Below are 27,957 nucleotides of genomic sequence, written 5' to 3'. Positions count from 1 at the left end.
TAACAAATCTGCACGTTCTGCACATGTATCCCAGAACTTATAATTTAAAAAAAAGAAAAAAAAGAATGCTAACCCACTCTGTCTTTTGGATTGTTAAGTCAGCTCAATGTTCTACAAGGATCACTGAGAGTTAAGGGCTGGAATATAAATGGATCAACAAAGTGGAGAGGAACTGAGCAGTACCACTCTCTGCTGAGTGAGGGTGATGCAGGGAGCAAGCATATAGCGATGACATTTTTGTTTCACTTGTCCTAGGTCCAGCTGTAGGCAACAGTGCTCTAGTGACCATGATTTCTAGACATATTTTGAAGTGTGAGCACTCTCCCCGTTGAGTTACAGTCTCATACTTTAGAAGGACCCCTAATGTTGTTCATCTTGCTTATACTGTTTTATTTAGGAACCTGACTTACTTTCATTTCTTAAAACTACTGTCTTCAAAGTGACAGCCAGGGTTTCTGAAATGAAATCTGCCTAAAGGATTGACTTGCTTCAGAAATCTGTCTTTAGGAAATGCTACCTTCACATCATCCATGATGAAGTGAAGTGATTTTAGTTTGGAATATCTTAAGGGGAAATCATGCATTATATAATATTTTAGGTAGAACATTGAAACATATTGGTTAGGGCCCCACTAAATTAGCACATACTATAATTTAGGCAGAAGATATGCTGAGACTTATCTGTAAATTTTCTATGGAATAAAGAGAAACACCGTTAAGACTGAAGGGGGAATGTGTAAACTTTTTTAAGGGGACAGCCTTTAAATATATAATGAATAGAAACATTAGGAAATACTCTTATCTATTTATTAAATAAATCTTCTATAAGAATATTTACTTGTCAACACACAGGATTAATTTGGAATATTTGTATATTCGTGAAAAAAATGTTAAGACATATCTAGATCTGACTTTTCACTAATTCAGTATGGCCTCACCTTCATATAGCCTGAACTGGTGAGATTTTACTGTCTTCATTTCCTCTCTGTTTTATAATGAGTCATTTCTAATGCTGACTTTCTCTCTAGTCTAGTTAAGCTCATTTGCTCTGGTACTGTCCTTAGGCATGCAGAACAGTTGGTCAATGCCCTTTTTATGATAACTCTTTATACTTGAGAACGTGATTAAACTGCCTCTTGGCTCTCTTTCGCCAGGCTAAACAACCCCAACTCATTTAGCCTTTCCTCACAGGCCCCATTTTCTAACACTTTAATCATATTTTTGCTGCTCTTCTTTGGATCTTCTCTAATTGCTTTGTAACTGTTTTAAGATTTAACCTGATAAGCAGGCCAAATCCAAGGTTTGGCACTGGATAAATATTTGTTTAATGAGTCACTTAGAAATTAAAAGAGGTGGTGTGGTGTAAGGGCAAGAGAAATGTATGAGGAATCAGAAGACTTGAGTTTTACCCTTGTTCTGCCACTTACTAGGATTGAGCACAGGGTTACATCTAAACAAGTCCTATCAATGTCTCCAAGTTTCAATTTATCATCTGTAAATTTGGGACAAAACCTATCTGCTCTGCCTGCCTCCTATAGTGAGCGTCAAATGAGATTACCTATGTGAAAAGGTACTTTGTTTTGGCAACAAAACACTATATAAACACTATGTGTCAGGCACCTTTCTAAATAGTTTGCATATATTAACACATCATAGTACAGTTATCACTCTCATTTTACCAGGACCAAATGCAGGCACAGAGAATTAAATAACTTGCCTCAGGTCACAAAGATAGTGACAGAATCTATGCTCTGAAACACTGTTATGCTGCTTCTCTGAATAGACATGAAAGGCACAATAAAGCCATGAGGTATATATCACTATGGTGGAGGATCTCTTCAGTAACAAATAGATAACTCTCAGAGAAGCAACCTCTCCAAAAATTAATGTTTAGATCGGTCATTGAATTAAGCAAGGCAGCTGTCCACCAGTGAGGAGAGCTTCATAAGCACAACACAGTAATAGGAATGCTATATTGGGTCAGGCCAATGGTTCATTTACCCTAGTACACCTAAACCTTCTTATGGAAAGTGCTCTTAGTTCTGGGATTCAGGATATCCAGTCTCTAAATATTCTCTATGTACCCTACCAACACTTCGTGTTTTCATCTCTCTCTAGTGCTGTCCTTTTCTATGTTAATTCTTATATCTGTAAATTTGGAATACTTCTCTTATAGATTAACTATTAAATAGAGATATGAAAGACAGATTGGTGCCTAACTGAAATTTTTCCCTAATGTAATCTCAAGGGTTGAAAGAGTTAAAAAAAAAAAAAAAAAAAGGAGCTTTGGGGAAAAAATATTGAAAGAATTTTTATTTACTTTATGTGTCTGAATATTCACAAGGAAAACCAGAACTTATATCATGACATGGGGAAGTTATGCTATATAACACTATGTTGAAGACTTGCTTGTATTTTAAAATTACACCACACTGAGGCATTTTCATTAACACTCATTGGAAATAGAGTGCAATGTAAACTCAATTTATGCCCAAATCTGATCTATAGTAAACAGTGTTATAGTGGTGTAACAGGTACTTCTACCTCAGATAGTGGCATGAAATATCATTTTGTGGGAGACCGTAGAAGTTTCCTTTCATAAAAATAATAATCTCAAACAGAGCTTAATACATCCCTGGAGGATGGGAGCATCTCTAGGAAGAACTTAATATTGATTGTTATAAATGCTATCATTCTAATCAGGATCTGTATATTGAACTATAATAAATTTACCAAAAGACTGGTTACGAACCAATGAGAAAGGTGATAGATACTTCTGTATTTTAGAAATGCCCTTTAAAAATGTTTTCTATAAAGATATAACATGTTGAAGTTGTTGCTTCATTTAAATAATTTGTTTAATGAAAATTTATTTTCAGATAAAGAAATCATGGCAAATTCACTATATCATTGGAATAAGCTTAGGCAGAAAGCCACCCCTTTGAGAAAATGTGTATTTTAACAATAATCACATCATGTATTCATAGGTACTTTTTGCCTCTGGATGGAAATACAGCAAAATTGCAGTGGAAGTTCCAAAATGTACTTGTTCAGTCTCCATCTATCCATTCATTCATCCAACACTATATGCTACTTACTCTGTTGGACACTGGAGATACAATAGTGAAAGAGATAAACCTAGTCCTTCCCTCATAGAATTTATGGTGTAGTAAGAACACCTTAAATGGCAGAGAAAACAATAATGAGTTGATGATTTTATGACAATTTTTTGAAAGAGGGAAAAAGAATGAATGAAAGTAACTCTCTGTCCTTACCTAGATGTTGCTAAAACTTTTCTTTGAACAATATTTCCTGAAACATTGTATAGAAAGTATTTTAAAGGATACTGTGAATGTGCATATAGTAGAAAGGAAGATGGAGAAGTATGACATAAAAAGAGAATAGAATTTTTGAATGACACTGGTTTAGTTTTCCTTAAAGTGTCTGGTAATAATGATAATTTTTTCTGTAGCATTTTATGCTTTTAGCATTTTATGGTTTTTAGTCTTAAATTTAAATATCCAAGCTATTGACCCATTGAATTCTATTTTTAAAACCATAAGTATTTTTCTTATATGCCACTTCTTACTTAAAAATTATATCAACCATGTGATGTAGAGAAAATTTTATTTTCTCCATTATGTAGATGTGAAAACTGAGGCATAGGTAAGTGTCCAAGGTCCCACAATTATATAGAACTCAGAGCTCTACCCACTGCTTCTTCTATTACATAATGGTGAAAAATCCCAGACTGCGGTATAAAGTTCTGTAAAATCCAAAAGACTTTAACAGAATATAAGATATCTAAGAAGCCAAAGTCACTAATACAAAAGAAGAAAAACAAAGTATGACAAGGAGGATGTTCTTCTGCTTTGGGCTATTAAGTAGGTCACCCACTAAAAGGCTATTTTGGTATAAAATTTTAGAGGGCATGTAGTACATACACCAACATCACTGACCTGATTCTTCACTTTCAAGATCTGAGAAAATCAAAGGAAGGTATTTTTTTTTTTCTGGGGGTGGAGCAGGAAAGGGCAGGTAGATCATTTGTGTAGCTCAAGAGAATGTTAGTTGAGAAACTTGATTTAACCGGGCTAGTGCTCTAGATTTTCTGTGAAGTATGATTCACTAGAGGTAATGCTGATCTTAACAAGGGGACACTTTGTATGTCTATGATACAGAGTCAGCAATTTTCCTCCTTCTCTTTCTCCTTTCCTCCCTTCCTTCCTTCTCTTCCCTTTCGTTACCTATTGTTTTTTGCATTTCTCTTCTTGTGGAGGCATATCTGACAAATTATTAATATTTAATTTGCTATTAAATAGCTCTCCCAGGCAATAGCTGCTCACTACAATTTCAATCTCTGAAGCTGTTTTGGCCCTAGGTACACTGGGATTGAATTAGAATGAAAATGTTTCCCATACAGTTTTGTTTATGGCAGTGTGGGCACTTTGTTATTAACCGGCAAATTGAAACTTCTAAAGAAAATAATAAACTTTCTTCACATTTCAGCTTGACTCTACCCCAGACAGATCTGGTTTAGGGTGAAACATTTCTTCTAATATTTTTTGGTCTTAAATTTAAATATCCAAGCTTAATAATGAATATGTTCAGGCCCATTGAATTCTATTTTTAAAACCATAAATATTTTTCTTACATGCCGCTTCTTACTTAAAAATTGTCTTAAATTGTTTCTGTCTCTCTCTCTCTCTCTCTCTCTCTGCAAAAATATAGGCAAATTCAAAACTTGGTGAGTACTGTCCTGACAGTCTGTCAACCCATAGTTATCAAGAATGGGTGGTGATCTTAGGAAGGATCTGAAAATAGTACATATTCCAGCAATGAGGTTCCTGAAACAAAAACCCTATCCTTCTGCACTGCTTAGTCCCTTGTCTGTTACCTGTTGGATAGAGGGTATGGGAAAGGAAAGGGATTACTTTGAAAGTCAGTTGTCTATGAAACAGAGGTGTGAAGGGGTATGTTTATCTGATAGGTAGCATAAAATTGCAAATACTTTCAGATTAATCATGGTATGCAATTTTTAACAGCTCAGATTTTCTTCTCTTTTCTTTTTTCCCCCCCTGTAGCCACTGGGGAGGAAAAAATGATTAGAGAGACTATCAAAAACTGTTGGCACGTTTAGTCTGTTGGCTACTTAATTTATTAGCAGATACGGGAGCTGCCTCAGGTTGATAATTTAACATGTTGGCTGGTGGTAAAATAAATCTCAAACGTACCTGTTCCAAAATTGTGTTAATCCTTTCGACTTCACAGTCAATCAAGTATCGCTTTTCCTGCCTCCTGTCCATTTCTTCAATGATGCGCCTGAATTCTTGGACATCCTTTATGTTTCCCACAGACCTTGCTGTCACTTGCCAGTTGTTTTGCACTGCTGCTTCCATAATCGCTTGGAGGATGGAAAATCCTGAAGGAAGGAAAAACAGCTGCAGTGATTTAAAAATCTTTCTGTAGGTATTAAAGATTCTACTGAATTTCTATTCACGGTCCATCAGGTGCCTTTGAACCTTATCCATTATGGAAAGCAGGCTTAATCATAACCTCAGCCTTAACCCTCCGGACAGTTGGCACTTCCATTTTATTGTAAAGGAAAGAAGACTCTACAACTTTTAGGCGCCAGGCATCATGTGTCTACATGAGAGTTCACAGCTGGATTATATTATCTAATTGTTTATATTGACATGCATTATCAAAATATATATGGAACAAAATCAAGAACTTCTTACAACTGTCTGCCATTTTCTTACTGCAGTTGAAGCTCATTTATTTCATCTTCTAGATAAATATAAGCATTCTGCCAAAATAGAAATAACTTTAGTAGAGATAGAGCCTTATTATAATATGGCTTCTCCTTACATGGATAGGACTATCCGACAAGGTAAATTATGTCTCCTAAGTAAAATAGTTTTATGAAAACCAGAAAAAGGCAGTTTATAACAAAGATATCATACGGGTGATCTCTCGATCACAACATTATGAAAAAGTTCAGTGCTTTCTCAATTAAATTTACCAGAAATTCCTGGCTCCTTTTTATCTAATTTACATTAGATAGCTGTTAGCTGCTATTACCCTGGATCTATGTTGCATAAGAAAAAGAGAGAAGATCTGATGCATGAGTTTTGGGTAACATTTTTGGAATTAGGGTTTAAGAAGTTGGGAAGAACAGAATATCTAAAGTATGATCCATAAGAATAGCACAAGAGTTTTCTACATGCTGGTCTTTTAGAGTATTCATATTTCTAATATTATATTGTATCTATAGTTTTGCTTCTGGTTTGAACCCATATCTGAGTATAACTTTAACTATAGACATAATTTTATTGGGATATTGCCAAAAGCAGCTTGTTTCTTCCAATAAACCTAAATAGTTTTTCATTTATAGTCAAGTAATGACTAATGGGAGTGGGTGATAAGGATGATTTGCAAAGCCAAAATGATCTGTGCCATAGCAATTTGATGAGTGGAGGAGTAGAGAATGGTAGAGAATTGCACTGCCCTTTGAGCATGTTCCAGGTTCTGTGCTGTTTTGGGCTCACCCTGTAGTGTAAGCAGGCTACAATTCAGAATTTTCTTCATTGTACCATAGAAAATGGTATTGACATTTGGAGAGCTCGCTTCAGGGAGATGGCAGCAGTGACTCAGCCGGTCATTATGACTCCTTTGTGTGCTGGGTGTATGCAGGAAGAGATCACAAATGAGACCCAAGCACTTAGTAATTTTCAAATGAGCAATTTCAGCACAGGAGCTCAAAATTATAGATCAGAGTAAATTACCATTGCTTTAAATGTTAATTCTTTCTCTTTTTAAACCAACCATGCATATTTATTTCTCAGATTTACATTTTTCCTGTCGGTTGTTGATGTGGTCTGTGTTTCAGTGGGAGTTGAGGGCACATGGTAGGCCAAGGCATGGGATTAAGAAATAAACACAGGAAGAAAGAAATTAAGGCATTTGAAAATCTTTCTTAAGCATTGTACGATAAAGCCTCATTATTTTGAATCTCACTCATTAAGAATTTATGAAACTTCAGCAAGGACTGGGTTAAATTTTACTTTTGTACTATTTATGAATAAAGCATTTGCTAAATAATAATGTTAATGAAAGTGGACAGAGTCTTTAATATATTTCAAGTAAACCTTTTTAAAGGCCCTTTAGCCGAATGTAGGTGTTCATGTGTTGAATCAAAATCAGCCTTCTAGCAGTCTTTACTCATTGGTCCTATTCCACCATTTGGGATGACACAGAGCAAATTTAACCCCTTTTTCACGTTGACAGTCCTTCACATTTTTGAAAGCAGTTAGCATGTTTCCCTTAACCTTCTTTTCCCGGGCTAAAGATGTCCCAGTCCTTCCGTTGTTACTTTTATGGCATGATGACAAGTTCCCTCGCTGTTCGCTTTCTCCTATGGATATCTGTCAATATTTTATTGATCCTGATCATTCCAATGTGATCTGATCAGTGTGGATGACAAGGAAATTATTGCTTTCCTTGACATGGGTTGTTATTTTAGCAGCCTTTGCCAATATTTTTAAATAGCCAAATTATGTTGTTAATTAGTATCAAGCTTGGATTCAACTAAAACATGTCAGTTCTCTCCATAAAGATCTTTGCTCTGTAGACTCACCATCCATGTATCAAGATTTATTCCATTCCAACCTGCTTTTATCTCCCTTTGTTTAATCCCTCACCCCCTTCCAGTCCCCGCTTCTCCCCTACTGTCAAATTCATTCAAATCTGGAAAATGGTCTCACTCACTTATTCAGTACTCAGGCAGCCACACTTGTCTGTCCCTTTAACAGGCACATCTGTCTACACCTGCAGACCTTTCTGGATAATGTTCTTTGCCCAGGAAACCTCTTTTACTGACTTCTCATTAATTACTCCAGAAACGAGTAGATTTAAAATCATGGTAAATTAATTATAAGCAATGGAGAAATGGGTTTAAAGAATTATATCACATACATTTAAAATTTTAAAATAAAACTGGATAAACAAATTACTGTAAATACACATACAATACTATTGTTTAAAAGAGCTCAATCTGTATATACTAACAAGAAAAGATTTCTGCAGTATATATAATATATTATGTAACAGGTAATAATAGAAAAAACAAGCTGTAAAATAGCATTTATGTTATAATTCTAATTTTGTAGATAAACCCTATATTTCTATATGTATGGAAAAAAATCTGAAGAAATTAGCAGAGTTATCTCTGAGGTGTAGGATTACCAAGAACTTTTATTTTCACTGTCATTTATTTATGTAAAATTTGGCCCTTTTACAAGAAGCAGGCATTATTTTCTGTAAGTACAAAAACAATAAAGATGCAAAAGAAGTGCAACTCATGCTGTCCTCTCAGAACATAGGCTTCTGGAAGACATAGATGTTGGATGTGTGCTCCTTTGTAGGCTACATACTGCCACAAATGAGAGACCTTTTACCAAACACTGATTTACGGATCTTTTTATACTTTTGTTCTTTGAACCATGTTAACGTTACCTATTCAAAAATTAAGTAGAAAAAGCACACTGATTTTTTAGTGAGGGCATGTCTGGGGCCTCCTGGGCTATGAGCCTTGCTCACATTTTTTGAGCAAGTCAGAACGGTGACTGAATACTGCAGTGTCTTTTACCATGCAGAGTTTCTCTGTGTTTGCTTAAGCATGTGGCTGTGTACTATAGAACCCTGGGGGGAATGGTCACCTCAGTTCAGTACATGTCACTGAGCAGCCCAAGAAATCTTTTATTTGTTTTCATACCTAATTTATTCTAGTTTGACTGTTTCCTGATGAAGCTGACCAAAGAGAGTAAATGTGAGCTTGAGGGAGAAAGAAAGAGAAAAATTTGACTAGGGAGGCAGGGAAAAATACAGGCATTGGTGCTTGTAGGAGGGGAGGTACGTAACAAAGCCCTGGCTTTGTAAAAATAAGCCTGCTGTTTTCGCAGCTTCAGAATTGTCATCCACTCTCTGAGAGCTTGAACATGCCCAATTTTGCAACACTACTTTTATTTGAGCAGCAAATTCTCTTATTCTGATTCCAGACTGCTGTTGCTCTCCACTTTCCTCTTCTTCCTCATTTTAAAGAATGGTAGTTATCATATAGGTAAGTGAGTGAATGCTAGATTGTCATCTGCGTTATACCAATATAACATAGGTTGTGACAAGGAGTATAAAAGCAATTGTGGATGAAGAACTGGGCTGCAGCTATGACCAATTTAATCCTAGTGGACTTGTGGTTGGGCTATTCTTGGCAAATAAGGTGTGACCATCTTGGTAAAGGGTAGTGTGATGGATACTGTGTTGTACCACCCAGATCCTCCTTCAGCACCATAGAGCTTATTCCTTCAGTTGCTGGGAAAGTTGTGGCTTAAGATTATGACCCCTTCCTGGGGTATCCTGCATCCAATGAATAATTACTACGGGATAGAAAGGCACAACCCTTATACCCCCGGTGAGATAACTCTAAAGGTAAGTCATCCTAGCTTCAGATCCCCCATGAAGGGTAAGCTGAGGCTGTTATGACTGCAACATAGCTCATTTTCTCCTTGTGCCGAAACCTGTATCCTTCTCTTCTTCTCACAATTGTTGATAATGAGAGTACCACCCAATAAACTTCTTGCATTCATGAATCTCTATTTCAATTTGCTTCTGGGGGATTCATCTGCAACTATGAGGTTGACCTCATGACAGGGATAGCATCAGATACAAAAAGATCTCAAATATATAATTGTCAAAATCATTTTCACAGGGGGAAAGAAGGCCAGGATTTTGTTCAATGTATAAACAAGTGAAAAACCACTCCATGCTGAACACATTTAGTATTTGATCTGAAAACACAGAAGAACAATAAATAGGATATTGACATATGGAAATTCATAAGAAAGATACCCAAGAAAATATAGTTCAGGCTATTTTTGTTTCTGTTGTGCATCTTCCAGGAGGGGCTATCACCACCTGTGGTCAGCTGTGAATCTGGACTGGATCTCTCAGAGCCACATCATTTGTACTTCTGACAGGGTCTTTTAGCAGTCCCCAAAATGATGGAAGTTGCTGATATTGATGTACTGGCTTCTCATCAGTGTTGACACTTATAGCAATTTGTGCCTGGCTGGGATTCTCAGAGGGTTTGCCACAAGGCACCAAAAAGGTTTACTGGCCCTCTCAAAATGTTCTAGAGAGGCAAGTTGGTTGTCCAGTAGCCTATGCTAGAAATTACCTCTTTAATATTTTCAGGCTGATAAAGGCTTACAGTGGCCCATGAAAACTCCTGTAGCTTGCAATTATTAGACATAGAACCATAGCATTACAGGCTAGTACTCTTTCAGATGACTCAGACAAGTAGGATACAATTTTTAAAGCTCTGTAACTCTTTTCAAATGAAATTTTTATGGAAGCCCAATATCTGAGACAGGTAAAAGTAGAGCTTCTTGGGTTTGAGGGGTGTTGCTTAGACAGGGGAAGTGACTTGCTAAATATTACACAGTTAGTTTAGAATCAGGAACAAGACTGGAATCTAAGCAAGCAGAGCTTGAGCTAAGGTGAGACAGGTGAAGCACTAAGGGTAAAAATTCAAGAAGGCACAAGTGCAGCCTCACTTGCCTTGCCCTAGTGTTGACCCTATAAGCAAGTCTCTTGGCTTCCAATTCAGTGGCCTTTCAAGTGCCTCATCTCCAACTTACTTCATAGCTCTCATTTTAAGATGACCCTTGGCAATATTTTGGTATGGACCGAACTTAATTCCTCATATCCTTTTATCTTCTATATTTGATGTCATACAACATCGTGATGTTCCCTTCCCTGTCTCCCCAGTACCTCGAGTAGGCCTATCACTACCAATTCCAGCCTTTTCCTTCCTCCTTCCCCATATTAAAACTTTCCTGTCCTATGCTCAACTCCATCAGCACCCTGCCTTTTTCCAGGTGCCAGCATAAAAATAGCTAATGGCTTCATGTGTTATCCTTTCAGTGAACACACATACATTTTAGCAGTGACCTTAACATGAATGAGTTTGGAAGGAAAACATAATGTTGAACATTGATTTTGGGTCTGCCCAATTTATGGGGTCATTCAGATGATGAATTTGAAAGTTGGTGATGTGCTTGATGATTTTATGGAGTTTTACAAATGAGCAGCTGGTAGATATGGGATATCTCAAGCCGGGCACGGTGGTTGACGACTGTAATCCCAGCACTTTGGGAGGCCGAGGCGGGTGGATCACCTGAGGTCGGGAGTTTGAGACCAGCCTGACCAACATGGAGAAACCCCATCTCTACTAAAAACACAAAAAGTAGCTGGGCATGGTGGCACATGCCTGTAATCCCAGCTACTTTGGAGGCTGAGGCAGGAGAATCACTTGAACGTGGGAGGCGGAGGTTGCGGTGAGCTGAGATTATGCCATTGCACTCCAGCCTGGGCAACAAGAATGAAACTCTGTCTAAAAAAAAAAAAAAAAGATATGGGGTACCTTAGGGGCCAGTAGAGTGGGAAGACGATGGTGAGACAGGTCCCCAGAAGGTTAGTGTCCATTTCTGTCTATGTTACTCAACTGAAATCAGGTGAAAAAAAATTTTTTTTCTTTTTCTGTGTCTTCATATGCCTCTGTGACTTTCAATGCTGGCTGCACATTACAGTCACCCTCAGAGGTCTAAAAAATGGATGCCCAAGCCTGCCCTGAAGCAATAAAATCAGGATGTCTCAAAGTTATTCCTGGACTTTGTTTTGTTTATTTTAATCTCCCCAGGGGATTCTCATGTGCAGCCAGATTTGAGAATCACTGACCTATTCTAAGGGCTACCCAATACAAATGTGGCATATTAAAGCCGGCTCTTTTTCCTGATGTGTTCCTCATGACCAGCAGGAAGGTTCTGGGTGAGAAAGGCATTGTTCAAGAAGGGCTATACACCACCTAGACATCAGCAAATTAAGACACAGAGGCAAGAAGGGAGGGCCCAGGCCAGGGTTACAAATTGCTTCTTCCTGTGGTAGATGAAGAATCTGGAAACGTCGACTGCAGTATGTGGGAAGCAGACCCAGATGTACTCAAAGCATTTTACAAATGTCTTTCCTCTTCTGACGTAGCATCTGCATATTTCTCTCTAAGTATAAAATTAATGTGTGTTCAGTTTGGACATTTGGGAAAACACAGAAAGTACAAAAATTAAAAGAAAAAGTATAGGTGCCTTTATTCCTCTTTCCATTCTATCTTATATAAATAGACTTCACACTTTTTATTTTAGCAAAACAGATTGTAATGCAGCCATGCATCACTTAACGATGGGGATATGTTCTGAGAAATGCATTGTTAGGTGACTTTATCATTCTGCAAACATACTAGAGTGTATTGACACAAACCTACATGGTATAGCCTCCTACACACCTAGGCTATATGGTATAGCCTATTGCTCCTAGGATACAAACCTGTACAGCATGTTACTGTACTGAATACTGTAGGTGATATGGTTTTGCTGTATCCCACCCAAATCTCAACTTGAATTGTATCTCCCAGAATTCCTGTGTTGTGGGTGGGGCCCGGAGAGGTAATTGAATCATGGGTAATTTTCCATGCTGTTTTCCTGATGGTGAGTAAATTTCAGGAGCTCTGATGGGTTTATCAGGGGTTTCTGCTTTTGCTTCCTCCTCATTTTTTCTCGCTGCTGCCATGTAGGAGGCCTCCCCAGCCATGTGGAAATGTATGTCCATATTAAACCTCTTTTTGTTCCCAGTTTTAGGTATGTCTTTGTCAGCAGCATGAAAATGAACAAATACAGTAGGCAACTGTAGCACAATGGTAAATACCTGTGTATCTAAACATATCTAAGCATAGAAAAGAAACAGTAAAAGTATAGTATTATAATCTTATGGGACCACTGTCATATGAGGGGTCTGTCATTGATTAAAATGCCATTATGGGATGCATGACTGTATTTGTGTCATGCCCTTAAAAAATCTCACATTGTACCATGAATATTTTATTGTTATTAAACATTTTCAAACATGATTTTTAATGATGACATAGTATTCCAATCTTTAGACATACTGTAACTTACTTAACCATTCTACAGCATGAACATTTCAGTTTTTTCTAATTTCTCCTTATTATGAATAATGCTGTGCTGACAACACTCATACAGCATCTCTAATTATTTTCATTGAATAAATGTCTCTCAATAGGAATACTGGGCCAAACATTTATGGACATTTTTAAGGCTCTTGATACATATTGCCAAATTGCCCTCCAGAAAGGTTGTCCCACTTTATGTTCCCATTAGCAGGATATGAGAGTACTTGTCTCTCTGCCCCCTTGCCAGCACTGAACAATGTATTTGCCCATTTGGTAGGTGAATAAAGAGGATTCTCTTTTTTTGTTAGCATTTCTTTATTAGTAAAGCTAGTGTCTTTTTCATTTTTTTGTCTAAGTTTATTCATGATTTTGTTTATTTCCTTCTTCCAACTTTCTAATGATGTTAATGTCTTTCTTATATATTTATAAGAGCTTTTATATATTGATGTTAAATGTCTATGATATGTGCCATATATTTTAATCTAGTTTATTTTATTTTTAATGTTTATGAACATTTTCATGAATAAAACTTTGACATTTTAATGAAATCAATATTCTTCTTCATAAAAAAAAATCATGTGAATGGCAAATAAAATTTGCTTTTTTTTTTTTTTTTTTTTTTAAAGAGATAGGGTCTTGCTATGTTGTCCAGGATGGTCTCAAACTCCTGGGGTCAAGCAATCTGCCCACCTTGGCCTCCCAAAATGCTGGGATTACATGTGTGAGCCACCATGCCTAACCAAAATTTTCTCTTCTACTCTTGTTCTAGTGCTCACCTGGGCTTTACCCCAAACTTATGCCAACCTCTCTTTCCATTTCTTGCAAGTTTGGTCTCCATGGAATTTCAAATAAATTTCTCTTGCATATTGTGGCCAAATAAAGCAATGGGGAAGCTAGATATGGAGTGTGAAGGTGGTTTCTGAGAGAGAAGTAAAGAAATATAGAGACAGAGGAAAGAGAGAGATGATAAGCCCAATTCAGTTATTTCGTGGTATGTTTTCCCATATCTGAGAAACCTGATATACAAAAATCTGAACTCAGAGCCAGTGCTTCAGGCTATGATTATTTATATTACAAAGTATACATTCATTTAAAAATAATTCATCAAAAGACTCCTATAGTACATTTGAATCCACATTTTGTTGTTTAACTTGATTTAAACACTTTTAGTTTCCATCAAAATCAATATAGTGATTGTATAAATTTGAGATGCTAATACAGAAACTGTTCTGTGTGTGAGGAGTTTGATATGGGAAGATCAAGAACCCCTATATATTTGCATATGGATGTCAGTCTGTGAATTTTATGCAACAGGATAAAAACAAATATTCACCCACATTCAGTCCTTAACTTACCCTTAGCAAATTAATATTTCCCTGAGGCTTCCCTTCCTCATAATTGTGTTTGTTTAAATTTTCCTTTAATTAAGAGCTGACCCTCTGCAAATCTTCTCCTCCTTGCAGCTGCATTATTAGGATGAATACTTGGCTAATTTGTGGAATCATTGAACAGAAGGTGCCCCCAGTTTTCCAGTTCTTTTTGCTTTTTCCTCTCCCCCAATACAAATTATCTCTCAATCCAAATGAAACTCTTATATTAGACTGTCCATGACTTGTAACAGCTTCAATTGTGACCTGTTCCATGAAGGATGTATGTTTTAAAATTAGAATCAAGGACTTAGAGTACAGGGGCATACTGTAGACAACAGTAAGTGACTGATCAAGTATTGTGTGGCAAGTTGAGGTACGAGGTACCCCAATATCTTACTCGAGGCATTCCAAGTACTCCAATAGCTCACTTCAGGAGGCAACTACTGAGTACTTGTCAAGTTTAAGTTTGGCTCTGAAGCTGGCAATGTATGTAATCCTGCCTTTTCCATTTTTCTCTTTCATCTTGTTCCTTATTTGAACTTTGTTTCCTGTTGGTGAATTATGTAGCTCCATTCTCTTCTCTGTGAGCCAAGAAAACATGCCCAAATAGATATGTCAGTTTCATTGAGTGAAAGTAAGCTTGCTTTGCATTGTCAGCTGAAAGGAAATTTAGAAGACCATCTGGAGTAGATTTACTTAACATCTGGGAAAAGCAGAATAGGCAAGCCTCTGATCCTCAACCACACAAGATCTGATATAAAATATATATTAAAAAAACAACAGAAGGCAATTGGGATTTGGATTAAAGGGGATACTGAAATGAGTATGTATAATTCCCTCATGTTTCTGTTTGGTATCTAGATAATCATTCTGGGATAGACTGCCTGCGATGCAAACTCACAGAGGGCAGGAATTATCTCAAAAGTTTCTCTCTGGACTGTTGAGCTCTTAATAGATGCCATGTGATGATTAATCATGCCCATTAATAGGGTTTTTTACATGACATTTCCTCATTTGGCTTCTTAAACCCTTTGAAATCAGTAATTTCTAGCTCTGATCATGTGACTGACTCTCCTAGGGAGCAAATAGTGAGTGACCTGGATGTTAGTAGGTACTTTATGGATACCTGGGGCAGAGAGCTGACCGTAGATCACAACCAGAGAATGCACTTGCCTGTTCTAGTTGGGTGGCAGTGGGGATAAGTCCTTACACATGATTAAAAGGGGGCTTTACTTATGGGTTGGAGGAAGGAGTGCTACCAGTCAGCCACAGTACATATTCCTCCCAGGTCCAATTTATTCCATGTGGAACCTAGTGACTACAAAGAAGAAGATGACCACCCACCCTGCTGCTCCTTCTCCAGCAGAAGATGAACTTTGAAGAGATTTCCAGAAGTGAGTATATTTTATATTGAGCATTGATAACCTGGATTCTGTGCAGAGTAGTTCACATTGTGGCCCGTGTCTACGGACTTATGCTCAGAAAATATGTGTTTAGGTTCCACTAAGCAAAATACTTCTCATCAGTCAAGTCACTTATCAGGGAACATTCTTCAGCATTCGCAATTTTTAGAAAGCAGGGCCAAGACAAACCTCTTAACATTTCTGAGTTTTGGATGTGAGGGATGAATGATGGTTACCAGTGAGAAGGAAAAGGGGAAAGAAAGTGAGGGTGAATGTATGTCAAAGATGAAAGGGGTCTGGATTTGAGTGCAAAGGACTGTAGCTTATTCTGCCTGCTGTGCCTGCCAGGAGTGCTGAGATTCCTTGATCCTGATACTATTGGAGGGCTGTCAAAGATAATGTTAAGGGTAAACTCTTGCCTAAAGGATATAGAAGAGCCAAAGATACAGTCCGGAGGACAATAGAGAAAAAGTTGTTCTCTTGAGGAAAAAAAAGCTCTTTTTGACTTAATACTATGGTTTAAAATCTGCTTGGGAAACACCCAAAATGGGGTTCAAGACCCACAAGATAAATAAGTATTTTCATGTACCCACCACCAAACTAAAGAACCCCACATAAAACACCACCAAGACCAGCTCACTTTGATTAGTTGTTTACTTTCAATTGAGTTTTTCCAATGGGGATATGAGAGTGAATTTAGCACTATGGAGTAGGGTATAGGTTAATGTCAAGGCCTTGGGCTCCAGAAAGAGTGGCTGAATCTTGTGTGAGTTGCAGAGAGGTCAGGCTGTTTGTGGTGGTCAGAGTTCTTCCAAGTTTCTCAGAATTCTCAAATATGAGAGCCAGAATTAGTGATGGCCCCAGTCTCTTCATTGTACCAATAAGAAACTGAAACCCAGAAAGACAAAATGGTTTGCCCCAATGACAGATTCCAAACTTGGCCATGACTGCAATACTTGTCTTCTTTTATCTTTTAATATTAATGTAAAATAAAGTTATTGTGGCATTTTTTGAATAAAGATTCATTTTGATATAGACTAAAAGTTAAAATCCAACAGGAATATCATGATGGATATATCCCTTGCACTTTATCTACAACACATCTGTGATTTTCCTTCAATACCTTTGCATGGAGGAACCAGAGAGCCCACAAACAAGTTTGTGCGTTAAAGCATATCTTCCTCCTGAAATGTAGCTGGAACTCCTATTTAGCACTGGGGCCCACTCTAATGTACACAGGCTTCAAAGCCTATGGTTTGGCTCACCCTGCTTACTCACACAAATTCTCATGCAAGGCACAGCCTGCTCCAGTATTTTTCATCTCTCATGATTTACTCTGGTTGCCCTCCACACCTAGAAAAGCCTCACTTCCATCCCACAAACCTTTCTTTCATTTAAGAGTCAGCTCAAAATACATATCACTGAACAGATCATCTGAGTGAGATGGTGGGAAATGAAGAGTCCAAGCTCTCACATCCATCCTCTATTAGCCTGAGAATCGTCGGCTATAGAGGGTTACTCCCATCTCTAAGGGATTATAGCTGAATGCCAAATTTAAATCATTGTTTGACTAAGAGATTTGTGGTTTTCTTGTATTGTATAACTTTTTTACTCTCATCACTGAGATTTTAAATTGAACTGCTTTCCCTTGGGCTGTCATGTGGGGGAAAGGATAGAAACTAACATTTATAGAGTGTCTACTTTGGGCTAGGTACAGTCCTAGTGATGTATACACATGATCATATTTAATTCTTCTAACCCTAAAGAGTACGCAGTTATCCCAAATTACCAGGTGAGGAAATTGAGGCTCAGAGAGGCACATGTTCATGAGGAAAAACACTTAACTAGTTTGGCTTCTAAGTTCACACTCTTATCTTTTTTCTTCATCAGTGACTGAAATTATTCCGACATGTTCTGTTGTCCAAGAATGTTGGAATCGTACATTTTTCTATGTGTTATTCCACGGCAGGGTGGGCTCCAGAACACATTGTTGTGTAAATACCTGAAGATGCCCAGGATTTTTCAGGCACACAGGAATACATGCCATGCAATCAATTTAAGTCAGTGCTTAAAAGAAACACAGTGGTGGTTCTCTGGCTAATGGCATATTTCCCATCAGTTAATCACCAACTTTGTAATTGAGCTGGAGTCACCAGACTGGGCAGGTTTCATCATTGTTTGTGTCCTTACTTATTCTTGACACTCTCTCAGATGTCCCCACTCCAAAGCAGTGGTTTCTTCTGACTTATTTCTGTCAGATGTCCCCACTCCAAAGCAGTGGTTTCTTCTGACTTATTTCTGTCAAAGTTTCTAGTTATAAAATTTGAGCATTATCTTGGACTCTTCTACTGCCCTAAGAGTAAACAAGTCAAATGTATTAATACTTTGTGTATCTGCCACTTTCTTTATGTTCTGATTACTATCAGCTATTTTGGAGTTATTATTGGTACATGCTTGGGCTACTCCAACCGTCCTCTCCTTTCAACCAAGCTTCTCAATAAGGTCAGGTTTAACTTCTTCACTCTTTTGATTATGTTACAGCCATGCTCATTCTCAAAAACTTTCCATGCTTTTTTTTTTTTTGCCCATAGGAGGAAGTTCAGAGAAGGCATTATAAATGTTTCAACTTGCTTGCAATCTAGGATTTACCTTCTAAAAAAGTCTTGGGGACCTCATTAAAATGTGTGAGCATGTGGTTGTTCTTTTCCCATTCTGGGACTCAGTTTCCTCATCTGTGAAATGATATTCTATTTCTAGGAGTGCCATAAGGATCGTATAAATAGGTACTGTCAGAATTTGCAGGACAGATCAACAGAATTCCTTTTTTTTTTTGAGACAGAGTCTCGCTGTGTTGCCCAGGATGGAGTGCAGTGGCATGATCTCAACTCACTGCAACCTCCATGTCCTGTGTTCAAGAGGTTCTCATGCCTCAGCCTCCTGAGTAGCTGGGATTATAGGTGCGCGCCACCATACTCAGCTAATTTTTGTATTTTTAGTAAAGATGAGCTTTCGCCATGTTGGCCGGGCTGGTCTTGAACTCCTGTCCTTAAGTGATCCACCTGCCTCGGCCTCCCAAAGTGTTGGGATTACAGGCATGAGCCACCATGCCTGGTCAATAATTCTGTTTTGATAGGAGACAAATAGAGGCTAAAACTTAGAAAAAAAGGAAAGATAATATGAAAAGGGGAGAGACAGAGAAAATATCTTTCTAAAGATTTCCGCTCCCTTATCCTGATTGTTCCCAAATAAGATTTCACTTGGAAATGGACACTTTGTCTAAAGCCGTGGAGCAAAGATATATAAGCAAACTAGCTCACCATTTGATCTAGTCTTCTTTGCCACTGATAGCATAGATTACTAAAAAGGTTGGCTGGCCAAGATATGTGGATGAGAAGTAAGCTGACTGGCCCTAGCAGTCACCAAAGTCATGACTTTGGCTTCATTTAAGCAGGGGATATATGCAGCTGAGCTAACTATAATATTTGTAAAGAACACACAACCACATGGCAATAACTGAATTTAGGAGTGCTTCAGCAAACTAGAATCTGGGGGTGGGGAGTGCACAGAGGGAAAGCGCTGAGTCACTTAGAGTTAAGATGATAATTTTTGAGATGGACTTCTGGGAAACAGTACTGGCTAGGAATTTATTTGAATAGAATGAATCTAATTAGAAATTACATAGCTAATCATCATGATGACTGGATTAGTGCAGGGAATAGTTGGCCATGCCCAAAAAGCTTCTATGCTCATTCAGGCAAAGTACTCAGTGGCAGAACTTAACAAAATGGTTGTGTTCCTCTTGGTTGGGCATCTGATCTCCTTAGCCAGTGTCTTAAGTCTTATGTATCATTTTGAGAAAGAGGTGGAGTGGTCAGGTCCTGTGAAGATGAAAGTATTTATTAAGCTTTCCAGGAGAGTTGAGTAACCTGCCTAGGCAGGCAGGGATAGTGGATAAGGGGGAAAAAGTTAATTGTAGCTTGGAGACCCCACCAGAGCCAGCAATGGGCCAGCCCAGCAAGACTTGTTTCCACACTTGTGGGGCCCTTCTGTATCCCCAAGCTGTGCTACTTTTAAAGGCATCTTAAATTTGCCAGTGTGTTTTAAAACACTGTTTGACAACCCCCTTAGGCCATAAAACATGTTTATATTTTGGATCAAAACCACAAAATCATAATGCTTTGGAATCTTCTTAGGGAAAATTCCCCATCTGCGGTGTCTAACTCTGTAAATATCAACATAATAGAGCATCCCTCAAAACAAATACAATTGTTCTTTGAAGGTTATTAGCATTATTTGAGCAAAGAACACAATCAGCAGCAATGCTAAAGAGGAAAAGATTTGAGAATTACCTTAAGAGAGAAGCAAGGCAGTCAGTTTCTCTAGAAAATTTATGGTTTTTTTTTTTTGTTTGTTTGTTTTAAACAGAGTCTCTCTGTGTCACTCAGGCTGGAGTGCAGTGGCACGATCTTGGCTCACTGTCACCTCCATCTTCTGGATTCAAATGATTCTCCCACTTCAGCCTCCCAAGTAGCTGGGACTATAGGCATGTGCCATCATGCCCTGCTAACTTTTCTGTATTTTTAGTAGAGACAGGGTTTCACCCTGTTGACCAGGCTGGTCTCAAACTCCTGACCTCAGTGATCCACCTGCCTTGGCTTCCCAAGGTGCTGGGATTACAGGCATGGGCCATGTGCCCTGCCTGAAAATTTATGTTTCAACAACTCCAGGAGTTATACGCCTTATGCCTCAGAGAAGAAATGGGTTTGCTCTGTCCAGCATACACTGATGACATCTGGGTCCTCCTCAAGGGGTTCATTGCTCTCCACTGAGGAGGTAAACAGGGCAAAAAGCATATTTCCTATAACCTTAAAGTTGTGGCAACTGCCCAGCTTAGCTGGCCCCACTTGGATAGAAGATTGTTTTTCTTAGCATGAAATAAATGGATTGTGCCTTGGATGATGTAGCTGCTTCCATCGTCTTAACCACTGATGCAGATCACAGCATGAGCAATGTGGCAGCAGCAGCCATCCAGAACCACTATGAAAGTGTATGCGATGAATGGAGTGGCTGGACATGAAATGAGTTTGGCCTGCGTGATTGGCTTCAGGAAGCAGGGCAGGTACCTAGGAAGGCTTATTCCAGTAACCCAAGTCCTAAGAAGAATACCCTACACTAAGGTTCACATTTGTCAAACCCTCTGCACAGCTCTGGTTACACTAAAAGTCCTTTTTGCCTCAGCATGAAAGGATGCTATTGTTGACTGCTAAGAGGAGAGGTTGACGTACCACAATCTTATTCCAAGCAGCCGAATTGGGTCCAACTCATTTAGGAAATGAGCATATGTTCTTGCTACTTTAAGTATGGCCCCTATGTAAGCATATCAATTATAGAGAAGATCCCAAAGATGCTGTACTTTCTACTTAAGGTATGGTCTATAGATCAGCAGCATTGGCATCATCAAGGCTGATTGTTAGAAATGCATACTCTTGGGTCCCACTCCAGAATTAATGAACCAGAATGTACATTTTAATAAGTTCCGTGGCCAGGCGTGGTGGCTCACGCCTGTAATCCCAGCACTTTGAGAGGCCAAGGCGGGTGAATCACGAGGTCAAGAGATCGAGACCATCCTGGCCAACATGGTGAAACCCTGTCTCTATTAAAAATACAAAAAAATTAGCTGGGCATGGTGGTGCATGCCTGTAGTCCCAGCTACTTGGGAGGCTGAGGCAGAAGAATTGCTTGAACCAGGGAGGCGGAGGTTGCAGTGAGCCGAGGTTGCACCACTGCACTCCAGCCTGGTGCCTGGTGACGGAGTGACACTCTGTCTCAAAAATCAAAACAAAACAAAACAAAAACCAAGCTCCTCAGGTGATTCATAAGCACATCAAAATTTGAGAAGCACTGGCCTAATCATGCTTGTATAATGACTGAGAACCACGCTTTGGCTGGTTAACACAGACTGGTAATTCAAGAACAGGAAAGGCCCAGGCTGCAGTGGAGATTATGGATTAGATATAAACAGTGTAGGGCTGGGGGGACCAGGACATGAGTTGGCAAAGTTTAGAGAGTGACCAACTTGCTCAACCTAGGCCCAAGTCAAACCTCTTCAACATGCGGAAAAAATGTATGCAGATGTGTCTAGGACAAACTGAATTTCAAGTCAGGGTCCTCATTACTGGGCATATTCCAAACAAGGCAGACCCAGGGAAAATCAACACTACGGGGCTGGAAAGTACCCAGTCCAAATGGGCAGCACAATTTCATCTGTTAACCTGTTGTCTTGCCATTCCCATCAGCCATGGAGGCTTACAAAGGTCTGTGGCCGAGTTCTTGGCACAGAGACTACAGTGCACAGTGGCTTCCCATAGAGGTAGGTAGGAAGGCCTGCATGTAATGAAGATGCTGGACTGAATCCTGGAGTAGCGAGGAGCAAGAGATTCAGAGGACAGTCTTCAGTCCTGTCTGCCTGAGAATCTGATATAAAACTCCCAAACCTGCTTAGAGGTGGGGAAAGGACAGTTAAAGCCACCAGAGGAAGAACTATAGAATTGCTTCCCCTTAGTTGTGTCTCTGCCCTGCTTGAAGTGCTGCTATTTGCTTCCAGTTTTTGAAAATCTCCCAAAGTTTTGCCTCCGGTGGTTGCTCCCAAAGAATACATTCCATGAATCCCATATCAAATCCTACCAACTGAAAGCCATCTAGTTTTAGTTCTCCTTGGACCAACCACAGAATCCACATGACAATACAAAGAGAAATGTTATCTCCAGTTATCATCCTCCCTGTCCCCCTCTCTGCCCCAATTTAGTCAGCAAGTGCTATGGAGCTGTGCAAAATGTTATAACTCATGAGATATTTACACTGATGAAAATTCTGAAAGTGGCTTTCCAGGCACCTCAAGGTTGTTTCAAGGGTAAAGTTGCTGTGACAATTTTGTCCTGGCTTTGCGTTGATGGTGCTGACATGGAAGTGAAAGACTTGTAAACTGTCTCCTGTCCCTAGAGCCTGACAGTCTCCTGTGCCATTTTAATTTGAGCTTTTTGGATTGGAATAGGATGAATGAGCAGGGGAGGTTAATTATCCTAATTAGAAAAGAAGTGAAGCCATGGCCCTTTTAGGTCAGACATTTGGACAAAGCTCCCCTGGCTCCAAGCTTTCGGCATTAGATAGTCACTTGAGTGCCAGAGGATATACAAAGCATCTTCCCCAATCCTCTGTCAAAGTCCCTGGAGCAAGACAAAGAAGAATTATTTTCAGGAAATGGTGTGTGATCAACTTGTGCCCCAGGGCCAGAGAGAGGGTTATCTGGAGGTGGCAGATATGTGGGCACAGCTGGATGGGTACAAGTGTGTTGGTTCAACCCTAGGTTCCCTTACTCGGTCTGTGGCGCCAAGAAAGCTCAATGTAGCTTGGAGAAATAATGCTGTTGCAATCATTTCAAAAGATATACATCCTCCTCTGAGCCTTTTGACATTCCTATCTTCAGCTGGCTGAGGCTGTGATTGTATCTCTTTGGAAGGTAAGCTTCTCTGGCCAGAGGATGCTAGTATTTTTTGAATCAATATTTTGTTGTTGGATTTATTGATTCCCAGGTGCAACATCCCTCTCTTCTACTTTCCTATGTATCGTATCTTCTTTGAATAGATCAACCCTGCTTTCAATGTAGAACACGCTTTAGAATGTATGTGGAAGTTATTAGCACAGTGCATGGCACATAGTTAAGTACTCAATAAATGTTAGTTTACTCCCTCTCTTCTTTCCAGGGAAGAGTGTGTCTGGGGCTTAGCCTTAATAGTCACTTGTTCTGCTTTCTGAGCGTTGTGTTTGCATGTGTAATACGTGGTCAATTTTTGATCTGGTAGCATAAGGGAGTCATAAAGCCTTAGGTAAAGCTAGAGTAGTGACTGTATAATATTAAATATCAAACTGACCAATTAGCCAGGTAGTCCCAACTGACATGTCTAGTACTTGCTTTTGAATTATTCGCATAGCCAAGGGATGAATAAAAAAAGAACTTAAGCTCCATCTTTCAAAATAGCCCTCAGATTCTTCAATGATCAATCTGTGGGTCTATTATAATTTGCCTTATTCATAGAGAATAGTCCAAGAACATTAACATCAATGACTCCTAACAGAATGATAGAGCAAGTGGAAGTCTCAATAGATCATTTAGTCTACCTAACCCATCTTCCCCCACCACCTCTCATCTTCAGCTATTCTACCTGTGCTTTAAAACTTACTTTTCTCAATTATTTGCAACAGGGACAGGGAATCCAAGGTGTGAATAGTATCAAATAGTGAATATACTTAAACTCATTTGTATTTAATTTTGTAACCTATTTTATACTTTGTTTGAATGTGTCTGCATGCTATTGGAATGCATTTAAATATAAAGGCCTGATGCTAGAGGAAAGGAGAAACTGCCTCAGTTTCTTGTGCTTTTTCTACTTTCAACTCTCTCCATGATCATCTCTCAGACTTATACGAATTGCCTATGTAGAATTTCCCTCCTTAGTGTAGAAAAATAAATGCTAATGGTCAAACTCAAAAGCGGTATTGGTATTATAGGTAACTAATTCCTTATAACTGAGCAAGGATAATGCAAGAGACAAGTCATCCAAAGTCTCAGTGTTTACTTTTGGTATTAGAAGTATCTTTTGGATATATTGTAGAAAATCTATATTTTAAGATATAGAACATATGCAGACAATATAGTGCGTGTGTGTCATTTCTCTAATTTCTTTATTTATTTGGTTGTTGGTGTTTGCTGGATGTTGGTAGTTCCTAAGTCTTGGCATGACACTCTTTGGTAAGTGAAACAAGTCACTCTCCAGTAGTTAGAATCAGCAGCAGAGCTTTACTTTGTGTTTGGGTGGGTGTGGGTTCAAAATCAGGTCAGGTGGTATGAACTCAACGTGAAAATAAGTTTTTCTTAGACTCCTAGAAGCCTACGTTTAATAGATGTTGTTCAGGCAACCTTCTCCAGCAATTCTTTCTTGTGGGAAGAAGTATCCAGGTGCTGGCTCTATTTGGGGAGTGGATTGTATCCTCAGAAATACTTAACGTTATAGAACTTTCAAGGGTTGCTTTTCTGTCAAGGAAGATTTATACCCATGGGGTGGAGAGAAGACCTAGAAATGAATTTTGAACCTGTTGAGAGTTGGCAAAGAAAATCTTAGGAAGATAAGATTGCCAACAAATCTGAAGACTGCCGATGGCATTACTGACAGTAAGTAAAATAATCTATTTATTTTATCTGATTTATTCCAAGACTCTCTTCTTGCCTTTCAATTAATAATACAAACTTAATTTCAAACTACCTCTAGGCCAGTATAGCCTTTTGGAAGCAGTTGCCAAACTCTCCTTTATTTAATTCTTCAAACTACTACCCTATGCTTGTCAAATAGACTTCTGTTCTTGCATGGGAGTTGTCCTCATTAGCCCTCTTGAGAATGGTCAACAAAGGGACTGTGGCAGCCTTTATAGACGGGATCAGCAAAACATCTGTCTTTAGTCAAATTGGGCTAATATTCTGAGACTGTTCCCTGGCCGTTGGTACTTCAAAGACACTGAATAAGAGAAGGAGTCTGGAGGAACTATTTTCCACTGAGGTAGACTCTGCTGGAATTACGCATCGTACTAAAACTATAGAGGCCATGCAAGAGATTATAGAGATGGCATAATCGTAGAATATCAGAAGTGAACAGGACCTGAGATATCATCTAATTTAATATTTTTATTTTACAGATGTACACATTAAAAGCCAGAGGGAAATGTGGCATGCTTAAAAATTGTAAAGGGAGGAGGAAGGGAAAAAGTGCCTATTAGAAACATATGTGGAATTGAATGCTTACCAGAAAGTCTTTTTGTTGTTGTTGCTATTGAAATGCCATTGAAAGTATTTCTAAACTATGTAAGTTCACTTTTCTTCCTTAATAAATAGAAGCAACTGAATATTGAAGAATATTTTTTGGTGCCCAAGGATAATGCAATACCTCAAGGTCATCATTCTGAACATAGGTATTCATTACTCAGGACTGTAGAAATTAAAATGGAGGCAACTGGCTAAATGTATACTGACCCTGGAGCAGCCCAAGGAAATGGTCACTTTTACTAAATCCCTGATATTACCCACTCTTTTTGAAATCATTTGTTTCTTTCCTAAAAACTCTAGGCAGAAATTTTGGCTATTTGAAGATTCTGATCCATCAGACTCTGGTTGATAGAAATTTTACTGTAAAAAGAAATTTGATTGTTATTTTGGATTCTGAAATTAGGGCTGACACATGGCATATCTTCATTGAATTCTCCTTGGTTGAAAGCCCCCTAGCACTAAAAGTGGGGCTTTGGGAACTGGTGGGAGAGCCTCTTCACAGAAGTGTCAGAAGTGAGCCAAGATGCTCCTTGGATATGGGAGCAAAAGTTGGGGTGGTGTGGTCAAGAAGTGTGGGGGTTAAATAACATGGCCTAATTGCAAAGAATGGAACTAGACTAGTACTAACCCCACCTGAATTCAGTAACAATGAAAAGCATGAAGCATAGAGGAAATAGGGGTGAACCTTTTAACCATAGTGCCTTCACAGATATATGTTTCTTTATAATGTTTACATAGTGAAGCATGTGACTCTTATCAATGGATTACAAACTATTCCTAGCAGTAGGTATCCTGCTGGGTGAATTATATATTTTAATTCACCTTAACATCTTTTCCTGTATATATCACATTGTCACCCAAACCAAGGTAATAAATGTTCTTTGGAAGTGTTCTTTCATTTTTCTATATGATTGCTGACTAGGAGAAACTAAGCATTCCTACCTGGACCAAAGCACTGCTCTGAAAACAAGTGAATGATTTTATGACTTGTTTGGTTAGTCAAAAGCAAACCTAGATTCTTCCCTCTACTGACAATTCTGCTTTCCAATGTGATTGATCAGGAGCTTCGACACACTCTTACTAGATCCTGCAGCCCAATATCTGAATAAAATCTAAATGTGTTAATATTAATTTGACTTTAAAGAAATGTTGCAGTAGTCCTTAAAAGTAATAGGAGGAGACCATTCTGGGGTGAAAAAATTGTGACGGGGTTGGCAGTGAAAAGTTTTTTCTATGAAACTTGGATTTGAAACTGTCCCCAGGAGCCCAGGCCATAGAAAGGAAATCCTATTGTGAATGTGTAATATTAAACACTTGTCCTATTAGACTTAGAGGATAGAATTGCCAAGGACAACTCCATGACCATTACCATAGCTCTTCCCTAGCCCTTCTCTGACCTTATCAAGATACGAAAACTCCTCAATGGATCTTTCTGGCTTATAGGGAAAGATTTCAGTATTAGAAGATCATACAGGCCAATCTTACCCTTGACTTTTCTAAGCACACAAAAGTGGCTTTGTGTAGTTAGAGTAATAGACTCATACAATGATCCTCAGAAATTCAGGGAGAGATATGTATTAGTAAATTGCATGCCTTCTACTACATACAACTGGTAACCCTGTGTGGTAGGCATATTACTATCTCTAGGAGAGAATTGAGACTAAGAGAGAGGCATATTTTAGCCAAATTCACCCAGCTTCTAAGTCCTGGGGGCAAGGAGGTAACCCTATGTCTGTCTGATTCCAAAGCCTATGTTCTTTCCACATCACTAAAGACCAGGGAGGAGAGAAGTGGTGTGGATAAAATGCACTTTCAAAACTCTAAAAACTATATTGGAATTGGAAAGATATGTAGAGACCATCCCATTAGTCTTATTTTACAGATATTGAAAACTGAGGTCCAGAGAAGGTTACTGACTGACTCAAGGTCATACAAAAGAGAGGTTAGCCAAAATTTGGACACAGAATTCAGCTCATCTGAACAAGAATCAGAATTTAGAAAGAACCAAAAACTACCCTCTAATCCAGTGACATCTGATTCTATGTCTAAGATCTGATTTCAGGCTATTCAGATATTCAATCTGTCTTTTAAAGGTATGCTTTGCACAGAAACCCCATTTCTTAAATACTAGGCTAGATACTTTTATTCTAGGCTTTGTGCAGCCTGTATCCCTTACTTTTGTCTGATCACAAAGTTATCCAGGCAGAAGATTATAAATTGTTGGGCAAAGCTATAC

At 38.6% G+C, this 27,957-nt stretch overlaps 1 protein-coding gene across 7 annotated transcripts in view; it reads right to left on the bottom strand.

The window, feature by feature from the left end:
• The window catches only part of GRIA3 (glutamate ionotropic receptor AMPA type subunit 3), a 315,596-nt gene that overhangs the window by 157,444 nt on the left and 130,195 nt on the right, over positions 1–27,957 (bottom strand). For all 7 annotated transcript variants that reach the window (XR_004262735.1, XM_032258415.1, XM_032258416.1 and 4 more), the window contains one exon: positions 5,234–5,421. Coding sequence is in view for 6 of the 7 variants with exons in the window: in XM_032258415.1 (XP_032114306.1) it covers positions 5,234–5,421 (188 nt within the window). In the remaining variant the exon portion in view is untranslated. The remainder of the gene's footprint in view (positions 1–5,233; positions 5,422–27,957) is intronic.

Source organism: Sapajus apella, unplaced genomic scaffold, assembly GCF_009761245.1.
Source record: "Sapajus apella isolate SASKATOON/1434 unplaced genomic scaffold, GSC_monkey_1.0 scaffold102, whole genome shotgun sequence".
In the NCBI taxonomy this organism is placed as follows: domain Eukaryota; kingdom Metazoa; phylum Chordata; class Mammalia; order Primates; family Cebidae; genus Sapajus; species Sapajus apella.
This window is presented reverse-complemented; position numbering and strand designations above follow the sequence as displayed.